This window comes from Rhagoletis zephyria, unplaced genomic scaffold (genome assembly GCF_001687245.7).
Source record: "Rhagoletis zephyria isolate East Lansing unplaced genomic scaffold, Rhagoletis_zephyria_1.1 Rzeph_scaffold_00154, whole genome shotgun sequence".
Lineage (NCBI taxonomy): Eukaryota > Metazoa > Arthropoda > Insecta > Diptera > Tephritidae > Rhagoletis > Rhagoletis zephyria.
In genome coordinates this window covers 240,677-260,055 of record NW_016157238.1, presented here as the reverse complement: position 1 = coordinate 260,055, position 19,379 = coordinate 240,677, and the positions used below count along the sequence as shown (strand labels likewise).

The 19,379-nt window shown below is 35.2% G+C and overlaps 3 protein-coding genes across 5 annotated transcripts in view; all 3 read right to left on the bottom strand.

Moving 5' to 3' along the window:
• Positions 1-9,920, bottom strand: part of Efr (ER GDP-fucose transporter) — a 19,956-nt gene extending 10,036 nt beyond the window's left edge. The window contains exon 1 of one of the 3 annotated variants that reach the window (XM_017605614.1): positions 9,902-9,920. The gene's annotated coding sequence lies outside the window, so the exon portion shown is untranslated. Of the gene's footprint in view, positions 1-1,931; positions 1,951-5,173; positions 5,367-9,901 lie in introns of those variants that run through there. The other 2 variants (XM_017605602.1, XM_017605610.1) reach the window with 2 other exon arrangements.
• A 460-nt stretch (positions 9,921-10,380) lies between these two features.
• Positions 10,381-10,875, bottom strand: LOC108354454 (60S ribosomal protein L39). Its single transcript, XM_017605642.1, has 3 exons — positions 10,779-10,875; positions 10,584-10,687; positions 10,381-10,512 (listed from the first exon to the last, which is right to left on the bottom strand). The coding sequence occupies exons 1-3, from the start codon at positions 10,779-10,781 to the stop codon at positions 10,464-10,466; spliced, it is 156 nt and encodes a 51-aa protein (XP_017461131.1). The 5' UTR covers positions 10,782-10,875; the 3' UTR covers positions 10,381-10,463.
• Positions 10,876-13,337: 2,462 nt separating this feature from the next.
• The window catches only part of LOC108354431 (coiled-coil domain-containing protein 25), a 19,746-nt gene continuing 13,704 nt past the window's right edge, over positions 13,338-19,379 (bottom strand). The window contains exons 2-3 of the mRNA XM_017605622.1: positions 15,834-15,925; positions 13,338-14,303 (exon numbers count right to left, since the gene is read on the bottom strand). Coding sequence (XP_017461111.1) covers positions 13,842-14,303; positions 15,834-15,925 — 554 coding nt within the window. The 3' untranslated portion in view covers positions 13,338-13,841. The remainder of the gene's footprint in view (positions 14,304-15,833; positions 15,926-19,379) is intronic.

Sequence of the window (19,379 nt, the reverse complement as noted above, 5' to 3'; positions counted from 1 at the left end):
ACCGACGCTCCAGCTCTGAAAGTATTCAACTCGGAACCCGCTGGTGGTAGCAGAGGAAGAGGGAGGCCCCCACTGCGATGGAAAGATCAGGTGGAGAAGGACTTGGCTTCACTTGGCGTTTCCAATTGGCGTCAGTTGGCACAGAGGAGAAACGACTGGCGTGCTTTCTGAACTCGGCCAAAATCGCTTAGGCGGTTACAGCGCCAAAAAAGAAGAAGAAGAAAATTGACTGTCGCACGGTGTAATAAATAAATATTTTTTATTTTTTTTTTTAACATAGAGTTAACAAAGAACTCAAACATTTTTAACCGACTTCAAAAAATGAGGAGGACATTAATTCGTCGGAATATTTTTTATTTTTTTATTTATGCTAACGTATAACTTTGGACCACGTGAACAGATTTCAATTATTCTTTTTTTATCGAAAAGATGGTACCTCAAGAGTCGTCCCGTAATTTGGTTCAGATATGATAATTGGATGACGAAAAAATTAACGGTGCTCTTACATTTTTATATGAGAAATATAAAAAAAAAATTAATGATCACTTTTTTCGAATTTTTAACTTAATTAAAAACTATCAAATCAACCAATTCAACGACAAGAACTCTGTCTGCTTCAAATCAAACGCATTAATGAAAAAGATAAATATACCACATTGTAAAGGAAGAAATTCTCTACCAAATTGTAATGGAAAGAATTACGCCGCGACGCATCACTTTCGCGGAATCCATTGAGAAATTTAATATTTTTTTTATATGAAAGAGTTAAGAGCAGAAAATAATATTACTCATATGCCACGTACGAGTATTCAAGTGTTTGATCAAATTTAAAGGAAGACGATAACAATTGATTACCCGAAAGGGACTAGTCGTAGCGTAGTAATTACCTATGCAAAAATTTAGATAATTTCTCCCTCTACAACATGGTATCGTTATCATTTTGATTAATGAATTTGATTTGACACAGTCTGAGCTGAATTGGGCAAAACTTATTTGTTTTTCATTAATTTAAAAATTCGAAAAAAATATAGCCAATTGCTATATCATTATCGGACCAAGCCTAGAAGCTGCGGAATTGGTGACGGTATTACAAAAAAATTCAAGAAAGTAGATCAGTACATGTTTTATGGAAATCTATATGTTATATAACACATTTTCTTGATTTTATATTCCAAGAGCATTTAGAAAAAGACAAATTAAAAAGAAGAAATCGGCCCGTTTTCCTTAAAAAAATGGAACATAAAAAATTATGAAAAATATCGGAAATGTTGTCCGAAATGGACTGAAACTTACAACTGCTCTCTGGGAACACTTGCTGCTGGAGGCGACAAATATGTGCGTGCATAACTGGACAATATTTATACCCGAACGCACTTATGCACAAGGGTATTATAATTTTGTTTAAAGTCGTTTCGATTGAAGACCCCAGTAAGATGTCATGTATTTTTAAGAAATAATTTAGGTGGGTAAATTAGGTGATTTAGGTAAATAAAAAATGGAAAGGTTACTAATTTTTAATAAGCTGCCTTATCCTGAGTTTTGCCCGAAAAAAAAATCACCCAGAAACTTGTATTCCGCCCATAGTAAATATGTACATGAAAACCAAAAGTGAAAAGTGAACCGGTTTGGGGGAGGGGGGTTTCATTTAAAAATTGGAACATTGCACTTAATAAAAACTTTTTGAAAGGTCGTAAATCAAACCTGCGCCACTATATAATCNAAAAATTGGAACATTGCACTTAATAAAAACTTTTTGAAAGGTCGTAAATCTAACCTGCGCCACTATATAACTACTCGCTTGAGGCGACAAACTTGAAAAACATGAAACTTGGCAACATTGTAAATTCTTTTCGATTGACACTGCAACAGTTGAGAGGACTTTATTTATATATATATATATTTATTTATTTTTATTGCGGTGCAATAATTACTTTTTGAGAATTTCATCGGGGCTGCAAATGTCGGATGTATACTCCTGACTTTCATCTTCACAATCTAGCATCATGGCACAATCGTTTTTTAAACACCGTTTTTTCGAAAGAATTCTTCATTTCATTCTTTTGGTTGTTTCGGAATTTGTCACGTCATCAGCGTTTTTCGATTTTAGTTTTTGCAACTCATTTTTAATGCTTTCTTCTGTGACTGGTTAGATATACGTCTGTGCCCTTGCACAATATTCCAGGGACCGAAAATAACAGTTATTTTTTCCGAGTTAAATTTGGCCTAATATTTTTTATTCCGAAATAAACGTCTTATCCGAATAATAAAGAAACCGCTTAACCTAATTAAACAAATTTGTTATCATATGAAAGAGGACTGAAATAGCTTTTAAACAGAAATAACGAATGAAGGTTACCACCTTAATTTATATTTTTTTATAACTTAATACTAAAGAAATTCATGTAAATATATACCTGACCCAGTGTTTGTTCTATGGTAATTAATTAACATTTTTTATTGAAATATTTTTCAATGTGTGCCTTTCCTCTTTTAGACCCTTCAGTTTTAAAGCTATTTAAGTCCTCTTTCATTGGATACCAAACTTGTTTAATTTGGATAACGGTTTGTTTATTATCCGGAAAGTACTTTTATTTCCGAATAAAAAATATTTGGCCAAGTTTAATTCGTAAAAAAATAACTGTAATTTTGCGAATGCGAATGTTGAAATTAATGCGGAAGCTCCGCGGTTGCGAATGCGAATGCGAATATTCGCAACAACCCTGGTACATACATACATATATTTGTAGCACCGCACATCTGTATAAACAAATTCTATCCGATAGACGTGGTATCTATACATACATACATACCTAACTACCTTAATATAAAAAAGTCCCTATCTTAATAATCATTTTTCCTTTGCAAAATATTAAAAAATTTAATATGTACATGTGTACATATGTACATATGTAAATGGTATTTATGAAGTTCAAACACGGTGCTTTATTGAAGGCGTTATTTTTTTGTGGACTCTAAAAAATGACGAGGGACCCAATAGTCCCTACAGTCAGGTTATTCCTCTTAGTGTTTTATATTCCAGCTTGTATTAGTAATCTTCAGGTATGTCCAACGTTGCTCCACTAATACACGTATGGTAATACCGCTGAGGGCCAGAACCACGTGTTTCTGCTGTGCTTACGTCTTCAAATTATTTATATCTTATGTATGTTAAATCGTTGTTAAAATGTAAGATTTGTGATTTGTTGGTTGGAGATCTTACGGTCCACAAGTAACCAAGCTATTCCTATATTTTAATAGTTATAAATTATGTAGCGAATTGTATTAAATTTGTTTGTGTTTAAATGGCAGGGAACTAAGTCCTCATATCGCCAGGTGATTCCTCCAAATTATTGTTTAATTATTCGTCAGATTATAATTTTTAAAAAGTAATTATATACAATTTTAGATAAAATTTATTTCTTTAATATATTTCATCATTTCATTTCTATGAACAGTTATGCTTAAGAATTTTTCATTTCACAGTTCATTTGTTCATACGATAGTAAAGTTTCAACGATACGCAATTAACATATTAATAAATTGCAAACATTTTATTATTTTTATCAACGTAATACGAGTGTATTTTATTCTGTAGCTATTATCTTTAGTTTATTCAAAATTAAAATGTTGATTTAATGAAACGACTTCACTTTTTATAATTATTTCAATTTGAGTTTTGTGTTAAATCCCAAACGATATTATTTTCTTATGCAAATCGCGATTGTTCGATCCTCATGACCGAGGAGTCATTTTGCGACTGATTGAAGGTGTTAAGTAATTTAATGATTTTGTATATATCGTTACCTTAATTCACAAAGGCCCTAACCAACACTTTTTTCGAAACAGCGTTTTTCACAGATTTTGGTAGGATGTATTAAAAGACACATTCAGTAAACATTTTAAACTGTTAGCAGCAAAAACAACGGAGCTATATGCCTCTTTTTAAAAGGCCCTACCCGTGTTTGATCCTCTTTTAATAAAGTTTTTTGCTTCTCCTGTAAAATACAAAAATTGTTGGTTAGGGCCTTTTTTGAATTAAAGTGACGATATGTATTTATACATATGTAGATATCGTCACCTGAAATTCAAAAAGACGTAACAAATCATCGCTGAAATTCAAAATTCACTTTTTGATTTATAAAATGAATTTCAGGTTTTTAACTTTACATATCACGTACTCTACTGGATTTGGAGATTATATTACAATGGGCCTTTTCAAACTTAGGGCCGTTCTCTCAAGTAAACACATATTTCCTTCTAATAAAATGTGTTTGAAGGGCAGATAAATTTAAAAGCTACCTGAGAAAACTGCACTGAGGTAACGATATATACATTCACATATATGTATGTACATACGTACTTACAAATACAAGAAGAACCAAAACTAACTGAAAGATTAAAGGTGACCTTAAACAAAATTAAATAATAAAGAAAAAAATCTGTAGAAAAATCGGTTATATAATCTCTTCACTCCTGGTTTAATTTGGTTGGCCGCTGTAGCCGAGTGATTAGAGGTGCGTTCTACCACTCCGTAGAACCTGGGTTTAATCCCTGGATGGCAGCGATAGTACCAGTGCTTGTTGGCCTGAGATATGCATGTGATTTTGGGTCGTTCGGGTATATTTGAGCAGACTTCATATAACACCAAGGAACCCTGGGGAAGCCGAGATATACATACACATGTAGGTATGTGTAAATACCCATAGTTATAGTAAGTAAAAAAATTTAAGAAAACAATTAGTGCGTCCCAAAACATCTACGATTTGCAGGTTCTGCAGGATTTAGTCCAAAAGCCGAAAACAGCTGTTCCCGTAAAACCTGCAAATCGTGAAATATGGGAACAGGCTAAATATGGGTAAATTAAACAAAGGCAGTGGTGTGAGATTGTATAGCATTGTTGAATCTAAGGCATTTAAAAGGATGCAGGTTGTCGCCTGTAGGAAAAATTCCAAGTTGTTTTCAAACGCAAATAGACTAATTAAAATATAAGCATTTACGTTATTTGGATAAAAATATGGACCAAATTACATAAATTCATTAAAATTCGTACATTCACCAAAATAATTAAACACAAAAGCTTTAACTGTAACATTAAGATTCAAGACACATTGCATGAATAAGCACAAAATAATCTAATCACAGCTCAAATATCAATGCGAGTATCCAAATTTACCTTACTCCTTCACTTATAGCAAAACTTTACTAATAAAATAGTTAAAAACAATAACCCGGATTCACCGATTTAAGTGTCATTATCTTATCTTAATAAGTCTATTCCAATATTTTCCGTACGAAAACATATGGAACTGTCAAAGTACAAACCAAGGGGAACAAGGCGAATTTATACAAGGTGGTGTTGATGGCGAATTTAATTTTCGCTGCGGTACTTCTTAATAGGTTCATTCCTTATCTTTTTGGACTAAAATCTGAAAAGTGTCAAAATGCCAGAGCGTAAGCAAAATGCGCTCACTAAAAGAGAGTAACAGGAAAAGTAAAGGAACGCAAAAAACAAAATTTTTAGTCCAAAGAATGGCAACAACAAAACTAACGTCAAATAAGAACAGAAATGTATGTACAAAACACATTCACACAAGCACAAGCACAATAAACACTTGCTATATCAATTATTTTTTGCCTCCTTCCAATTTCAATTCATTTCTTTTACTTTTTAGATTATTCTCACTTTTTGCGTATTCTTTAATTTCCGTTAATTTAAATTCAGTTGAGTTTGACACTTTTCAGGATTTTGCCAGAAAAAATTCTTCTGACTAAATCTGACTACTTCGGACTGATGAGAGTCGCTCTCACTGACTGTTGCTCTCTCATTTTTGCTGTCATTTCCGAGTTAAGGAACGCTTTTTGGACTAAATCTGACTACTTCGGACTTTTTCTGACTATTTCTGGGAGATAAGGAACGCGCATAATGTCAAGCTGATGTGTTTGTTGTAATATGAATTCGCCTTATTTGCAACAAACACATGTATAAACTCGCCTTGAATACCACCTTGCATAAATTCGCCTTGGAGGTGTTGTTAAAAAAGCTGATTTCTTCGCCTTACATGTTTTGTTTTTGCTTTTTCTGATTTGACAGCATCATGCTACCAGATTCACTAGCAGCAAAATTTATTTCTTGAAAAAGCCAAAAAAAAAAAAATTTGATGCTCTAAGTAAACATAACTTACTCAACGAAGCTTAAAAAAACTTTCCTTGAGGCAATATGGCCTAGTAGCCCATTCTCAAAAATTGGTACCTAATAGAATCTAATGAAGTTTGATGACAATTTGCTGACACAAAATATTTTTAAACCTTTAAACGATGTACCGTTCTCCATGGAAGAGGTCGAATTAAAATGAGGCCCTGCAACTTGTAACAGTTCCAATTTTTGGGTTCCCGAAATTTTTTGATAAAGATGTGGCGCTTCTAAAAAATATATATACATAAATATAAGCACGAGACTTACTATTTGTGATAAGAATTATTCACATCAGATGTGACAAGAATTATCCACATAGGTATGATCAGTTTAATTTCATAAAATTTTTTTATAGAAAAGTGCATGGCAAGGTACATTGAACAGGTAGTATCAGTAGAGCAGCTGATTTGATTTATTTTCAAATTATTTGGTCTCGAAAATGTCAAATATTTTAAATTTTTTCTCACAAAAATTCTGAATTGTTAAAATCCATTTGCATGTGAATCCTTTTTCCATACAAAACAAGCGATTGAATAGCAGCTTTTGGAACGTTCGCCCAACTNTTTTTATTTTTTATAATTTTTTGTATTTCACATGGCACGCTTTGATTTAGAAGAAAAAATTCAGAACAGTTTTTGACACTTTCGATACCAGAAGCAACAACAAAATACACGCAAATGTTGTTTTTGCTCTACTGATACTACCTGTTTAATGTGCCTTGGTGCATGGCGATTCGGGTACGGTTCAATTATTTGTACAATGCTTTTGAGTTATCGTGTCCAAACGCGTCACCCGAATCAAACAATTTTAACATATACGTCTAGCCGAAGGATAACGTTTTAATTTAAAACAAAGATTTTGGTTTGAAATATGCACTTTTTTTGTAAATTTGGCCGAAGGTCACCACCGCGGGAAGGAGTTTTGCGCAAAAATACCGCTGATGGCCTAACACGAGTTTAATTTTTCTTTGCGAAAATGCTAATTTCCCCCATTTCTAATTTCACTACCATTTTATCAAATAGGAGTTTGCGCGGATAAAAAGAAAACCTGTAGGAATAGGCAGCAGGTCTATTGACTTCAATAAATTTTTTTTCCAGATGCCTCGGAAACTGCCAGATTTATTTCTACATGAACTGCCGCCTAATGGTTCAACAATGTTAAACAAACTCCAAACATCATACGCAAATCTATCCAACCTGTAATAAAGATATCATTCTCAAGTCAATGTCTATTTTGATATCCGACGGATGCCATCCGCGCGGATCTTATCTGATTCTCACTGTCATAATAAGCGAGAGTGAAGTATTAGACAGAGCTGGGTCGTAATGATTCCTTCAGGAATTTAATTACTCCCAATTACAGATTACAAGGAATTGTAATTAGGAATCAATTCCTACAGTCCACAGCAAAGGAATCGATTACTTTTGCAATTCCTTGAAGTAATTTAAAATGTAATTGTTTTTTTCTTTAATTCCATTACAAGGAATTTCATATTGTAATTGGAATAAATTACGTGCTAGTAATGCAATTTTTGTTTCCAATTCCTTTGAAAGGAATTGAAAATGTAATTGATTTTTTCTTCAATTCCATTACCTGGAATTGCAAGAGTACTTTAGTTTTTTCAATTACTCAAAGGAATTGTAAAAGTAATATAGAAACTGAAAGTTCATACACGAATGTACAATGTGGAATTTTTGTTGTAGTCAAAGATTAAAATCGAAAGCACACATTGGACATCTTCTATGTATATCTATGTATATATATAAAAATGTTGTGTTCGTATGTCACGGTCATCAAAACCCCCGAGAGCGGCTGAACCGATTTGAATAATTTTTTTTATTATTCGGTATAACACCAAGACCAATGATATCGCAAAAATTTGGAGGGTTGCCACCTATTTTAAAATTTTTAAACCCAATTATATTGATAAAATTAATGAATTATTACAATATGGATATCGAGTTAAAGAGGTTTAAGAAAGATAACTGGTGGAAGTATTTTTGACGAGGGTTGCCATCTATTTGAAAATTTAAACTCAGTCAAATTGTTAAAAAAAGTGAAATATTGCCAAGTGGGTGTCAAACTAAAGAGTTTTAAGAAGGCTTACTGCCGAAAATATGTTTGAGGAGGGTTGCCATGTGTTTGAAAATTTAATTAAATTACATTGATAAAATAAATAAAATAGTACAATATGGGTATCAAATTAAAGAGGTTTAAGACAATTGTTGGAAATATTTTTGAGGGGGCTGCCACCTGTTTGGAAATTGTAACTCAGTTAAATTGAGTGTCAAACTAAAGAGTTTTAAAAGGCTTACAGTCTACCATGAACACTTCCACAAATATGCAATATGAAAAGTTCGGTTTATATGGGAGGTGCCACGCCCCATTCTCCAACCATGCAAATTTTTCTCCATTAGTATGGAATTGGTCTTATATATGTATGTATATATCACCATACCCAGTTCTAGTCCTGTACCACAAATATATGCAGTTTGAAAAATTCTGTTTGTATGGGAGGTGCCACGCCCCCTTTCTATATCGAAACTTCTTTTTCCCCTCTAACCATCCTTGGAAAGTCTGCAGTAGATTCCGAAATTTAAAAAAAATTTGGTACGGCCTTTCTCGAGCTTTGCGAACATAAAAAAACGCCTTTCAAAATATATATTAGTATAGACTAGCCAATATCTGCTTGTTCTGCAGCTTAAAACACTACTACCGATGAAAATCGATGGATAAATAAACAAGTTTGCAAGGGTTAAGTGAAAGTGCAATAATTTTTTGTATGAAATACTAGCAGGAAATAATGTTACCCATAAGCCATATCGTACATGACCGTATGACCATGTTAAAGTTTGAATTTTTTTCATTCGCAATGAAAACTTAAAATGAAAATAACTTGGCTAAATGGCCTTATCTAAAAAAAACGGTACACAGATCCGTAACTACTACTTAAAATTAATTTTACGTCTCTCGGCGTTTTTTGTGTAATTTTAGCGTCGTTACAGTGTTATCATCAAAATTTAGCCATAGCAATGAAATTTGTTTATAAAACTCTTAGGAGGTAGGATCTCCAGTCCCACAGGGCTCGTAATTCAAGCGGACTCTATCCTCATTTGTAACGCAGGATACCAGTAAGAGCACTTCAAAGGCCCCAGAAGGCACGCCATTTTGGGTAGAATTAAGGGTACCATAATATAATTGTTTATTCAAGGCAGTTAGCAACCAAGAAATTTAGCAAAGCTATTGCAATTCAACAGTAAAAATTCGATTACTTTTTAAATTACTTTGAGGAATGGAATTGGAAAAAAAAATCAATTACATTTTCATTTCTTTCAAAGGAATGGGGAAAAAAATTACATTTTCAATTCCTTTCAAAGGAATTGAATTTAAAGAAATTACATTACTAGCACGTAATTTATTCCAATTACAATATGAATTTCCTTGTAATGGAATTAAAGAAAAAAGCAATTCCATTTGAAATTACTTCAAGGATTTGAAAAAGTAATCGATTCCTTTGCTGTGAACTAAAGGAATTGAATCCAAATTACAATTACTGAGGAATGTAATTGTAATTGTAATGTAATTGCATTTACCCAGCTCTGGTATTAGATCCGTAATAGGCATGAATAACTAACTTCAACGAGTCTTACCTCCGAAAATATTAATTTAAAAAAGTGCCAGACGAATTGTTTGCAACTGACAACATACCTTGTGTTCCGAAATGCATCAAGTCAAAGCATCAGTCTGTTATTTCTAAACTAGAATTGATGGATGGATTGTTGAATGATGAATTGGAACTTAGTTGAGCAAATAAGGCATTTTCATCATTTGTAGTTTAGAAATGGTACTTATGCTTTGGTTTGATGCATTTAAAAACACAAACGTATACATCTTCATCTTCGCTCGCACTATAACTTTCGTACAAGTTCATTACATCACTACTGCCTCTTCGGCCTTCCTTCCACTGTTTTTCACCTCTTAAAATCATTGGAGCACCAAGGTGGCGACTACCTGAAGTAGCCAAGTTTAGTTGAAAGCCTACATTGAATATCAGACGTGCATGGCTAGAATTATTATTTGATTACTGCCACATCCACAGAACACACTCGGTAAACTGGTTCAGGATCCACAGAAGCCAATAGAAACTCACTATTGGCACAATACCGTGAAACTTTTATAAGATAATATTTTAATTGCTTTGTATATTTATTGAAGCATCAATGTTTAATTGTAAATCCAAATCGACAAGTAACGTAAGATCCCGACAGGTTTAAAGCTTCAACTTTGTGCGTCTCCAGTGACGCCTCTTAGCATTGTATCTAGGGATAAGATTATATTAAAACATAATATTAACAAAAAATTCAAAAGTTAGAAGCTATATCCGCCTTACCTAATGGTGTTTCCAGTACGTAAACGGATCCACTGAGGAACCGATCGGTTCTGCTTGAGCTTCTTAGCAAGTTTCTGTTTAATCCTGAAAGATTTATGCGCCGCCTGAAATAACCAAAAATATCGAACATAAATGTTATATTTTGTTCAACAACATAACACCGATGGAGAAAATATAATTGGATCACCAACGCACCATTCTATCAACTTGGCCTTGCAAATACAAAAGAAGGGAACGTGATAGAAATGGACGGCTTTATAAAATATTCTTCGATAATTTAGTGATGCCAGATCATCGATATTCTGCACAAAATTAGATTTCTATATTACGTGGCGTCTCCACAGGCAAAAGTTTTTATGTTGACAATTAGGGCTATCACTGAAAATCTACGATGCATCAAAATCAGCCGGCGCAAAGAAAACAATATATATGTATGTCATTTTGCTCGCGCTACCCCAACAGTCGCAATGGCCAAGTGAACAAAGCACTAGGGTGCGATTTGAGAGATCCGAGTTCCAATCCTTGGACACTTGTTTTATTATTTCATTTAATGTCTTTTGTTTTAATTTATTTACTGTATGTGGATGGGCCTTTACTCTCATAATGCGAACATCGAAAACATATTCGCTCTACCTTCGCTCTCGACGCTTAAAATCTTTCTAAGCAAATTGAAGTATTTAAATTAGCATTGGAAATTTTAAAATAATTATGAAAATAAGATAAAAATTGTTTCTTGCGATATAATAAGAGTGCAGCACACAGATTATGAAAACACTGACGCGATAAATAGGGTACGTTGAGAAATGCATCAAGCCAAAACATCAGTCTCTTTTACTTCTAAACTATAACTGACGTAAATGCCTTATTTACGTAACAAAGTTCCAATTAAGCATTTAAGCGTGGTTGCGCATAATGGACATTTCCATCAATTATAGTTTAGAAATAAATGCGTCTGATGCTTTGGCTTGACGCATTACTGAACACACCCATATTGAAAATGTAGCATTTGTGCGCGATCCATCAATATGGATCGCGATCTAAATATCATGATATCACTGACCGTATGGCAGGGCCCAAACTTTGTTGTTTTGCTACATAGTCCCCTTTCAGACACGTCAAGTCTTGAAAGCAATTTTTTTCGCATTATCTTTTGTGTTTTCTATTTGCTTGCACACGCGTCAACTTTAATTGAATTCAGGTCCTTGGTTCTTTAAATGGGAAGCAACGAAAAGATCAAAAGAGACAAGAAAACATGAAACGAATTGACGGTACGGAGGTATCTGTACTCTTCCCCTCTCTTCTCACCTCCTTCGCCTACGAACGAGCAGACTTGAAAGCAAGACTTGACGTGTCTGAAAGGGGACATAGTCGCGGGTTTAAAGTAGCGATGAGCGATGTTTATCATTTGCGGCAATGCAAGGCAAAGTCTGGGATGTGAAATAGCATATCGACTGCTGAGTGGAAGATCGACCTATCTGCAGCCAGTTCGAAAACGCCCTATCTCAAAAAACTTTTCAAGAACGCCCTATTTCAGAATTTTATTGAAAAACACTCTATTTCAGAATTTGGTCGAAGAACGCCCTATTTCAGAATTCGATTCAAAAATGCCCTATCGCACTGTATTGAAAATGTGCTGATATAGGGTTTTTTTAAATCGGCAGCTGAGATAGGGCGTTTTTGAAACGAATTGTGAAATAGGGCGTTCTTCAACCAAATTCTGAAATAGGACGTGTTTGAAAAGTTTTTCGAGATAGGGTAATGCACTTGAATGACAATCCACGCAGGGTTGCACGAAAAAAAAGTTGAATGGCTAAATGTTGGCTGGCGATCAACTTTGTTGTAAGCGATTAGTTGAAAGGCCGTTCAACCAAAAGTAGAATGCAAAGTTCAACAATGCAAACGACGTTTATGTCGAATATTTTGATATTTTTTATATTTTGATATTTTTAGCCATTCAATTTTTTTTCGTGCAACCCTGCGTGAGTTGAATGCAAAAGTTGCCTGAAAAATCGCCTCGTGCGAATGCCCTGCAGTTTCTGCAATTCACTTGCAAGTGAATTTGAGTCAAGTTCGCTTTAAATTCAAATGGGCAGGGGCTGAAATTCACTAGGAAGTGAATTTCAGAATTTGCCCGTAAATTAGTCAAATTAATCTACATATCGTTACCTGAAATGCAAAAAGACGTAACAAAATCGTAAATGATGAGGGGAGTTGTAAGTCGATGAAATTCATCATATAAATCCAAAAATGAATTTCAAATTTCTTATTAGTTATGACTAGGGCATGAATTTTCATGCACTAAAAAATAAGAAATATGTGCTTAAAAATGCAACAAAAAATTAAAAATATGCATGAAAAATAAAAAAAAATCGTGAATTAAAAAAATGCAGAGAAAACATTATATAAGCCTGCAGTTGACTCATACGTTTATTGAAGTTTTTAAAGATAAATAAAGTTAGGTACAAAAATTATTTCATTCAATTTTGCGTTTAGCAAATACGTACATTTCAATACACGGATTTATATATGTAGAAAAATTCAGTCTTAAAATACTATATCACATAATTCAGCTCAATCTTTAGTTAGCTTAAAAGCGACCAGTTCGCTTGCTGTATATTCATTTTGTAAAACACAATTTCCTTTATTTTTTAAAATCCTTGATTTTTCTCCAAAATTTTCTCAGAAATAAAATTGTTACTAAAAATTGCCTTCTAATGGATTACAGAGTGGCCCTGAAACATAAAAAAACAACACTTATGTTTCCCAATAGATTTCGCACTACATCGAAAACAAATGATAGCCGCGTTCACACCAACCTCCGTACTTCGTCATAAGAGTTTTACGTGTATTTTATTTGTGTAAAACTGCAAACTAACCAATTCACAAAATTAAATATCCGTAAAAGTACCAACTAGAGAAATATGCACAGATTTGCAGATTTGTAAAGTTTTCCGTCAAGAGCCAATATATTGCAAAATATGTACTAAAATGTGCAAAAAATGCGAAATATGCAAAAATATGCATTTATGGCTAAAATATGCAAAAACATTTGAATGCCATTTTTAAGATAATTTTATGATTCGCGTAGATACTTTATCTATTTCGCTTTACCTATGTCCAAGAAAAACATATATTTGCATAGATTTCCATGCCCTAGTTATGACTTTTTGCATTTCAACGATATTTTTTACGTTTTTTGCATTTCAGGTGACGATATATGTATATTTAATTTCATATGTAGATTTAAAAATTTTATTGTTACATAAAATCATCAGAGTCATTTCCATCATCATAATTAGTAGTCATGCTTTCCGGTTTAAATAATTTATCGTAACTACGGCTCTCTGCTTCGGCCTTCTGACGCTTCATTTCTTCCTCTTCCTTCTCTCGTTGAGCTTTTAAACTGTGCTTGTTTTTCCTTCTTTCTTCGGCGTCGCGTTCTTCTCTTTGCCGTCGTAGGTCCGGATGATCTTCAGTTTTCGATTTGTTTAGTCTATTGATAATTTCATTTACTCGTTTTTCAACGCGGATTTTTTTCACATCCTTTTCACAAAAATATCCTATCTGACCAACCTCCATATCAGGTGTTTTCTTAAGGTTGGACCATAATGTGTAAACGACCTCTATATTGTTAATTTTATTCCCTTGAATGCTGTTATATTTTACTAACTGCGCAGCGTCATTGATCAGAGCCTGTGGAATATCGTCTACAGATTGACCCTGTAAGAGATTTTTGTAAACAATTTTACGCGACATTACATTTTCATTCTTTGACCATTGACAAGTAATTATATGAATGATATATAGGTACATTTAAAAAAAAAATTTGAATTTTTAAATTTGTGAGCACACCTATTTTTTATATATCATTTTTTTCGTAATCTCTTAATAAATCGATTAATATAAGTGTAATTCATTTTCATCAAGTGCTTCAAAAGTTAGACGAGGAATAAACATGAAATAGAAAACAAAAGAATAAGCTGGGTTAAAATTACGCTGTTCAAGTTGTAAACTTTGAGCAAAGAATTTGAAAGTTGAGCTCACTTAATTGGGACGTTCTAAATTCACTGGCATGCCCCGTTTTACCAGATTGGCTCCGGTTTTCGAGATAACGGTACTTGAAAATTTGATTAAATATTAACTATTTTATAAATAACTCCCTCAGTTTTGAAGTTATTTTACTAAAATTTTGCATAATAAGGCATAAGGCAAATAACAGTTTTTTAATATTACCTTAATTATTCCTTAAAATTATCGAAATAGGTTCACATTAACATATAGCTCCAATACAACGGATTTCTCAGATATGTGTTTTTGCGCTAAAACTGAAGACGCCATTGAATTTAGAAGGCTCCAATTAAGTAATACCAACTATTTATGAGACCATTTGTCGAAAAAAAGCTACTTTGATACCACTCTCGAAATATTCCGACTACAAGAAGGAGCATCATTAAAAGTAGTAAATCAGGGTTTTTACACACTTCTAGAGACAAATTTTTTGAAGCATTTTACAGGTTTATGTAATTTTATAAGGACTAGCAGTTATAGAAAGATTTAGATCGTTTCAATTAAGGTGTTTTTGGAATAAAAATTTGGCTCAAGATCGCAGAATATTTTATCTTTAAAAGTTAGTTTATTCTGAAAGCACACCTCTTGCTAAGGTATCAAATTATTCGTAATTGTTTGTAGAATACATACATACTTAAAAAGTTCTTAAAATTAATTGCTTCAAGATCTATACGCGATAAACGGAAAATTTTTAAAATTGTGAAATGTAGAGTTACAGACTTTGCGTTACTTGCCATTTCGTTATTTTTTAAGGCACACTTTTCTTACCTACTACATATGAAGTCAACACATACATAAGTGCTAAATGCCCATTTAATTTCAAATCAGAATATGGTGTGCTTCAAAAGTTATGACATAATTAATTGTGCCACTCTTAAAAATTACATAAAAATTCATTTCTTTTCATTATTTTTTTTAATTTAAGCACCTATAATTCAAAAGTTATGCAGCAAACTGATCCATTTTTTTTAGGCTTCAAGTATACGTCAATGAATTATTCCAAAAGCAACCAGCTGGATTTAGTTTACAACAGTGAAAATAAAGCTAAATAACACCAAGGTTACCTGTTTTTTAGATTTGCCCATATATGTAAGTATTTGATTTGTGCGATTTGGAAGATAAAATACAATTCCCGCTTTGGACATTTTCTTTTAAGCAAAAATTGTTTGTATTTAAAATTACCTCTTTTAGCCTCAAGTATACATGAGCAGAAGAATAGTTGTGAACATGGAACCAAACATCCTCTGGCCAGCCCCATCGAATAAGTTCTTCATCTGCGAATATAAAAAAAGTTTAAATTTCTTTAAAGAACATAAATGAATTTTAATTCCTTAATTCCAAAAGATATTTTAGTTCTCTACGTCTTGATATACAACATATTAGGGGTCTTCATGAACGCACCTTGGTAAATAATTGCACAATATTGTTTATTATTAACTTATCTGAGAAGTTACGTTTCATTCTTACCTCGTCGATTGTGTTAATTCGCTTTTTATGTTTTGGTAGCAAAAGCGACCACCTGGCAGTGTCAGGTTGAATTTTACTGAAATTTATACGTTTATCCACCAAAATCGTCGGATAAAGTGATAAACTTTGGTTAAATAGGTTTCCATACAAAGTTTGACTGTTCATTTATCAAAATGATAAATTTACATTTTATCAAGTTTATCAACTGTTTATCACTTTTGATGAAGACCCCTATTGAAAAAGTAAAATAGCGGGTATGGGTCAAAATAAAAATTTGACGTTAACGCTAACATAGATCTCGCTTGCTTCGTCACGCAACCGATAATTTTAAGCGTGAAGACCGTAAGTTGCGAATTTGCCGATATTTTAAGGCGAATTCTTTCAAGGTGGCGTTATTAGCTTTGTTCCACGCGTTTTCCGAGCTGTTTCGGTATTTCGAGGGTAAAAATAAGTTACTCTCTCACAATTGTCAAACATGTGTCAAAACGTGCAAAAAGTGCCCAGAACGTGGGGAACACAAAATAACACATTTCGTGCCTGGAGTCAACAAATCAGCTGTTTCCCATGTTGATGTTTTTGCGATTTGACAAGTGCGGAAAACAGTTAAAGTTTATTCAATTGAAATTTCAATTTAGCTTAATCACTACTTTTTAATTTTACATCCTTTATTTCATTTTCAAAATATGGAAAGTACAAAGTACAAACATTAAACATTTACGGAGCTTTCATTTAAGAGCATCTGAAAGAAAAACGTTCATTTTAAGTGTATTTATCTTATACGGCTAGTAAAAATAGCAAATACCTACATTTTCTGAAGCCTTTGGCGGTATTTTCGTTTTTTGTGTTTTATAAAAATTGCTTTCGGATGTAAAATAAACAAAACTGTTATGGCAATTTGACTCTTTGCACATTTGTGCCCGGAAAAGAATTCCGGGCTATTTCAGGCACGAAGAAGAAGACATTTACTATCCAAAATTGGAACGCATTCGCTGTTTTACTATTTTAATAGCGTGAAGAAAGCTTTTCTGGAGTGCAATGGGTATAGTCGTTGCGCTGGGTATGCAGTTACAGTTGCATGGCTATACTCAATCCCGACTCTTGCGTCCTCGTTCGNGTAAAGCCGTTGGAGTGCAATGGGGTATAGTCATTGCGCTGGGTATGCAGTTACAGTTGCATGGCTATACTCAATCCCGACTCTTGCGTCCTCGTTCGCGCACTCTGGGCAACGTGAGCAATCCATGTGCGAGATGCGGTAACCAATTCGAGTGGAGCCTTAATGGGGAAGGTGCCTCTGCCCGGCTGGTTGATGTCCTCGAAAGGACAAAAGCTGACATCACCGCCATCCAAGAAATGCGTTGGACGGGGCAAGGCAAGCAATGTCTGGGGCCTTGCGACGTCTACTACAGCTGCCATGTAAAGGAGCGCAAATTCGGTGTTGGATTTTTGGTGGGAGAGAGACTCAGTTGCCGAGTACTATCGTTCACCCCGGTAGCCATAATCTGCGTCAAAGCGAGATTCTTCAACATCTCGCTCATCTGCGCCCATGCCCCGACGGAAGAGAAGGATGAGGCATCCAAGGATTTCTTCTATGAGCGCTTGGAGTGCACGTACGAGCGCTGCCCCGTCATGATATCAAAATCGTGCTTAGCGACTTCAATGCCAGAGTGGGCAAGGAAGGGATCTTTGGAACCACCGTCGGAAAATTCAGCCTCCACGACGAAACGTCCGACAACGGACCGAGGCTGATCGACTTCGCCGGGGCCCAAAACATAGTAGTATGCAGTAATAGGTTCAAGCATAAAAAGATCCATCAAGCTAGGTGGCTGTCTACGGATTGAAAAACGGGAAACTAAATCGGTCATCTTGTGATAAACGGAAGGCACGCTTCCAGTGTTTTAGACGTACGCACACTCCGAGGCCCAAACATCGACTCGGGCCACTATCTTGTTGCAGCCAAGATACGCACCTCTGTGCGGCAAAAAATGTGAGCCCAAATATGCAAGGACGGCTTAACGTCGAAAAGCTGCAATCACAACAGACAGCCAGCGCTTTCGCTACTCGACTCACACACCTGCTCTCAGAGAGCACTCTTAAACAAGCCGGCATATGCGAGCAGTGGAACCACATTTCCCGCTCACTAAGTACCGCCGCCGAAGAAGTAGTCGGATTTCAGCGAGCCCAAAGGAACAACTGGTACGATGAGGAGTGCCAGGAAGCTGCAGAGAAAACAGATNATCACAACAGACAGCCAGCGCTTTCGCTACTCGACTCTCACACCTGCTCTCAGAGAGCACTCTTCAACAAACCGACATATGCGAGCAGTGGAACCACATTTCCCGCAGATTTCAGCGAGCGCGAAGGAACAACTGGTACGATGAGGAGTGCCAGGAAGCTGCAGAGAAAACAGATGCCGCCTACAGGGCCACGCTGCGATCGGGCGCAACGCGCGCTTTGCGGGACCGCTATAGGGATCTGAAGAGGGAAGCGAGACGTATTTGCTGCAATAAGAGAGAGGCCGAAATACGTGAGTGCGAAGAGCTTGAAATGCTGGCCGACAGCAAGAATGCCCGAAAATTTTCAAGACCGGGGCGTACTCCCGTAAGAACAATAATGTCGACCTAGTAACTGATGCCCAGAGCATGCTTAAATTATGGAGGGAACACTTTTCCGCCCTACTTAATGGTAGCAGCACGGAAAGTTGTGGAGAAGAACCCGAGCCCGCAGTCGATGATGACGGAGTCGACGTTCCACCGCCTGACTATGACGAGGTACGTATAGCAATAACGCGGCTGAAAAACAACAAAGCCGCTGGAGCTGACAGCCTGCCAGCTGAGCTATTCAAGTACGGCGGCGAGGAGTTGATAAGGTGCATGCATCAACTCTTGTGCAGAATATGGTCAGATGAACGCATGCCCGACGACTGGAATTTAAGTGTGCTCTGCCCAATCCACAAGAAAGGTGACCCCGCCATTCGCGCCAACTACCGCGGGATCAGCCTTCTAAGCATAGGTTACAAGGTCTTATCGAGCGTATTGTGTGAAAGACTGAAGCCCACCGTCAATGAACTGATTGGGCCTTATCAGTGTGGCTTTAGACCTGGCAAATCCACCATAGACCAGGTATTCACAATACGCCAAATCTTGGAAAAGACCCGCGAGAAAAGGATCGACACTCACCACCTATTTGTCGACTTTAAAGCCACTTTTGACAGCACTAAAAGGAGTTGCCTCTATGCCGCGATGTCTGAATTTAATATCCCTT

Bases quoted from the DNA above. Each gene is read 5' to 3' on its own strand.
- LOC108354454 (XM_017605642.1), bottom strand. The intron at 10,513-10,583 runs GTAAGGCGGATA...TCTTATCCCTAG, and splicing joins CGTACTGGAAACACCATTAG to ATACAATGCTAAGAGGCGTC.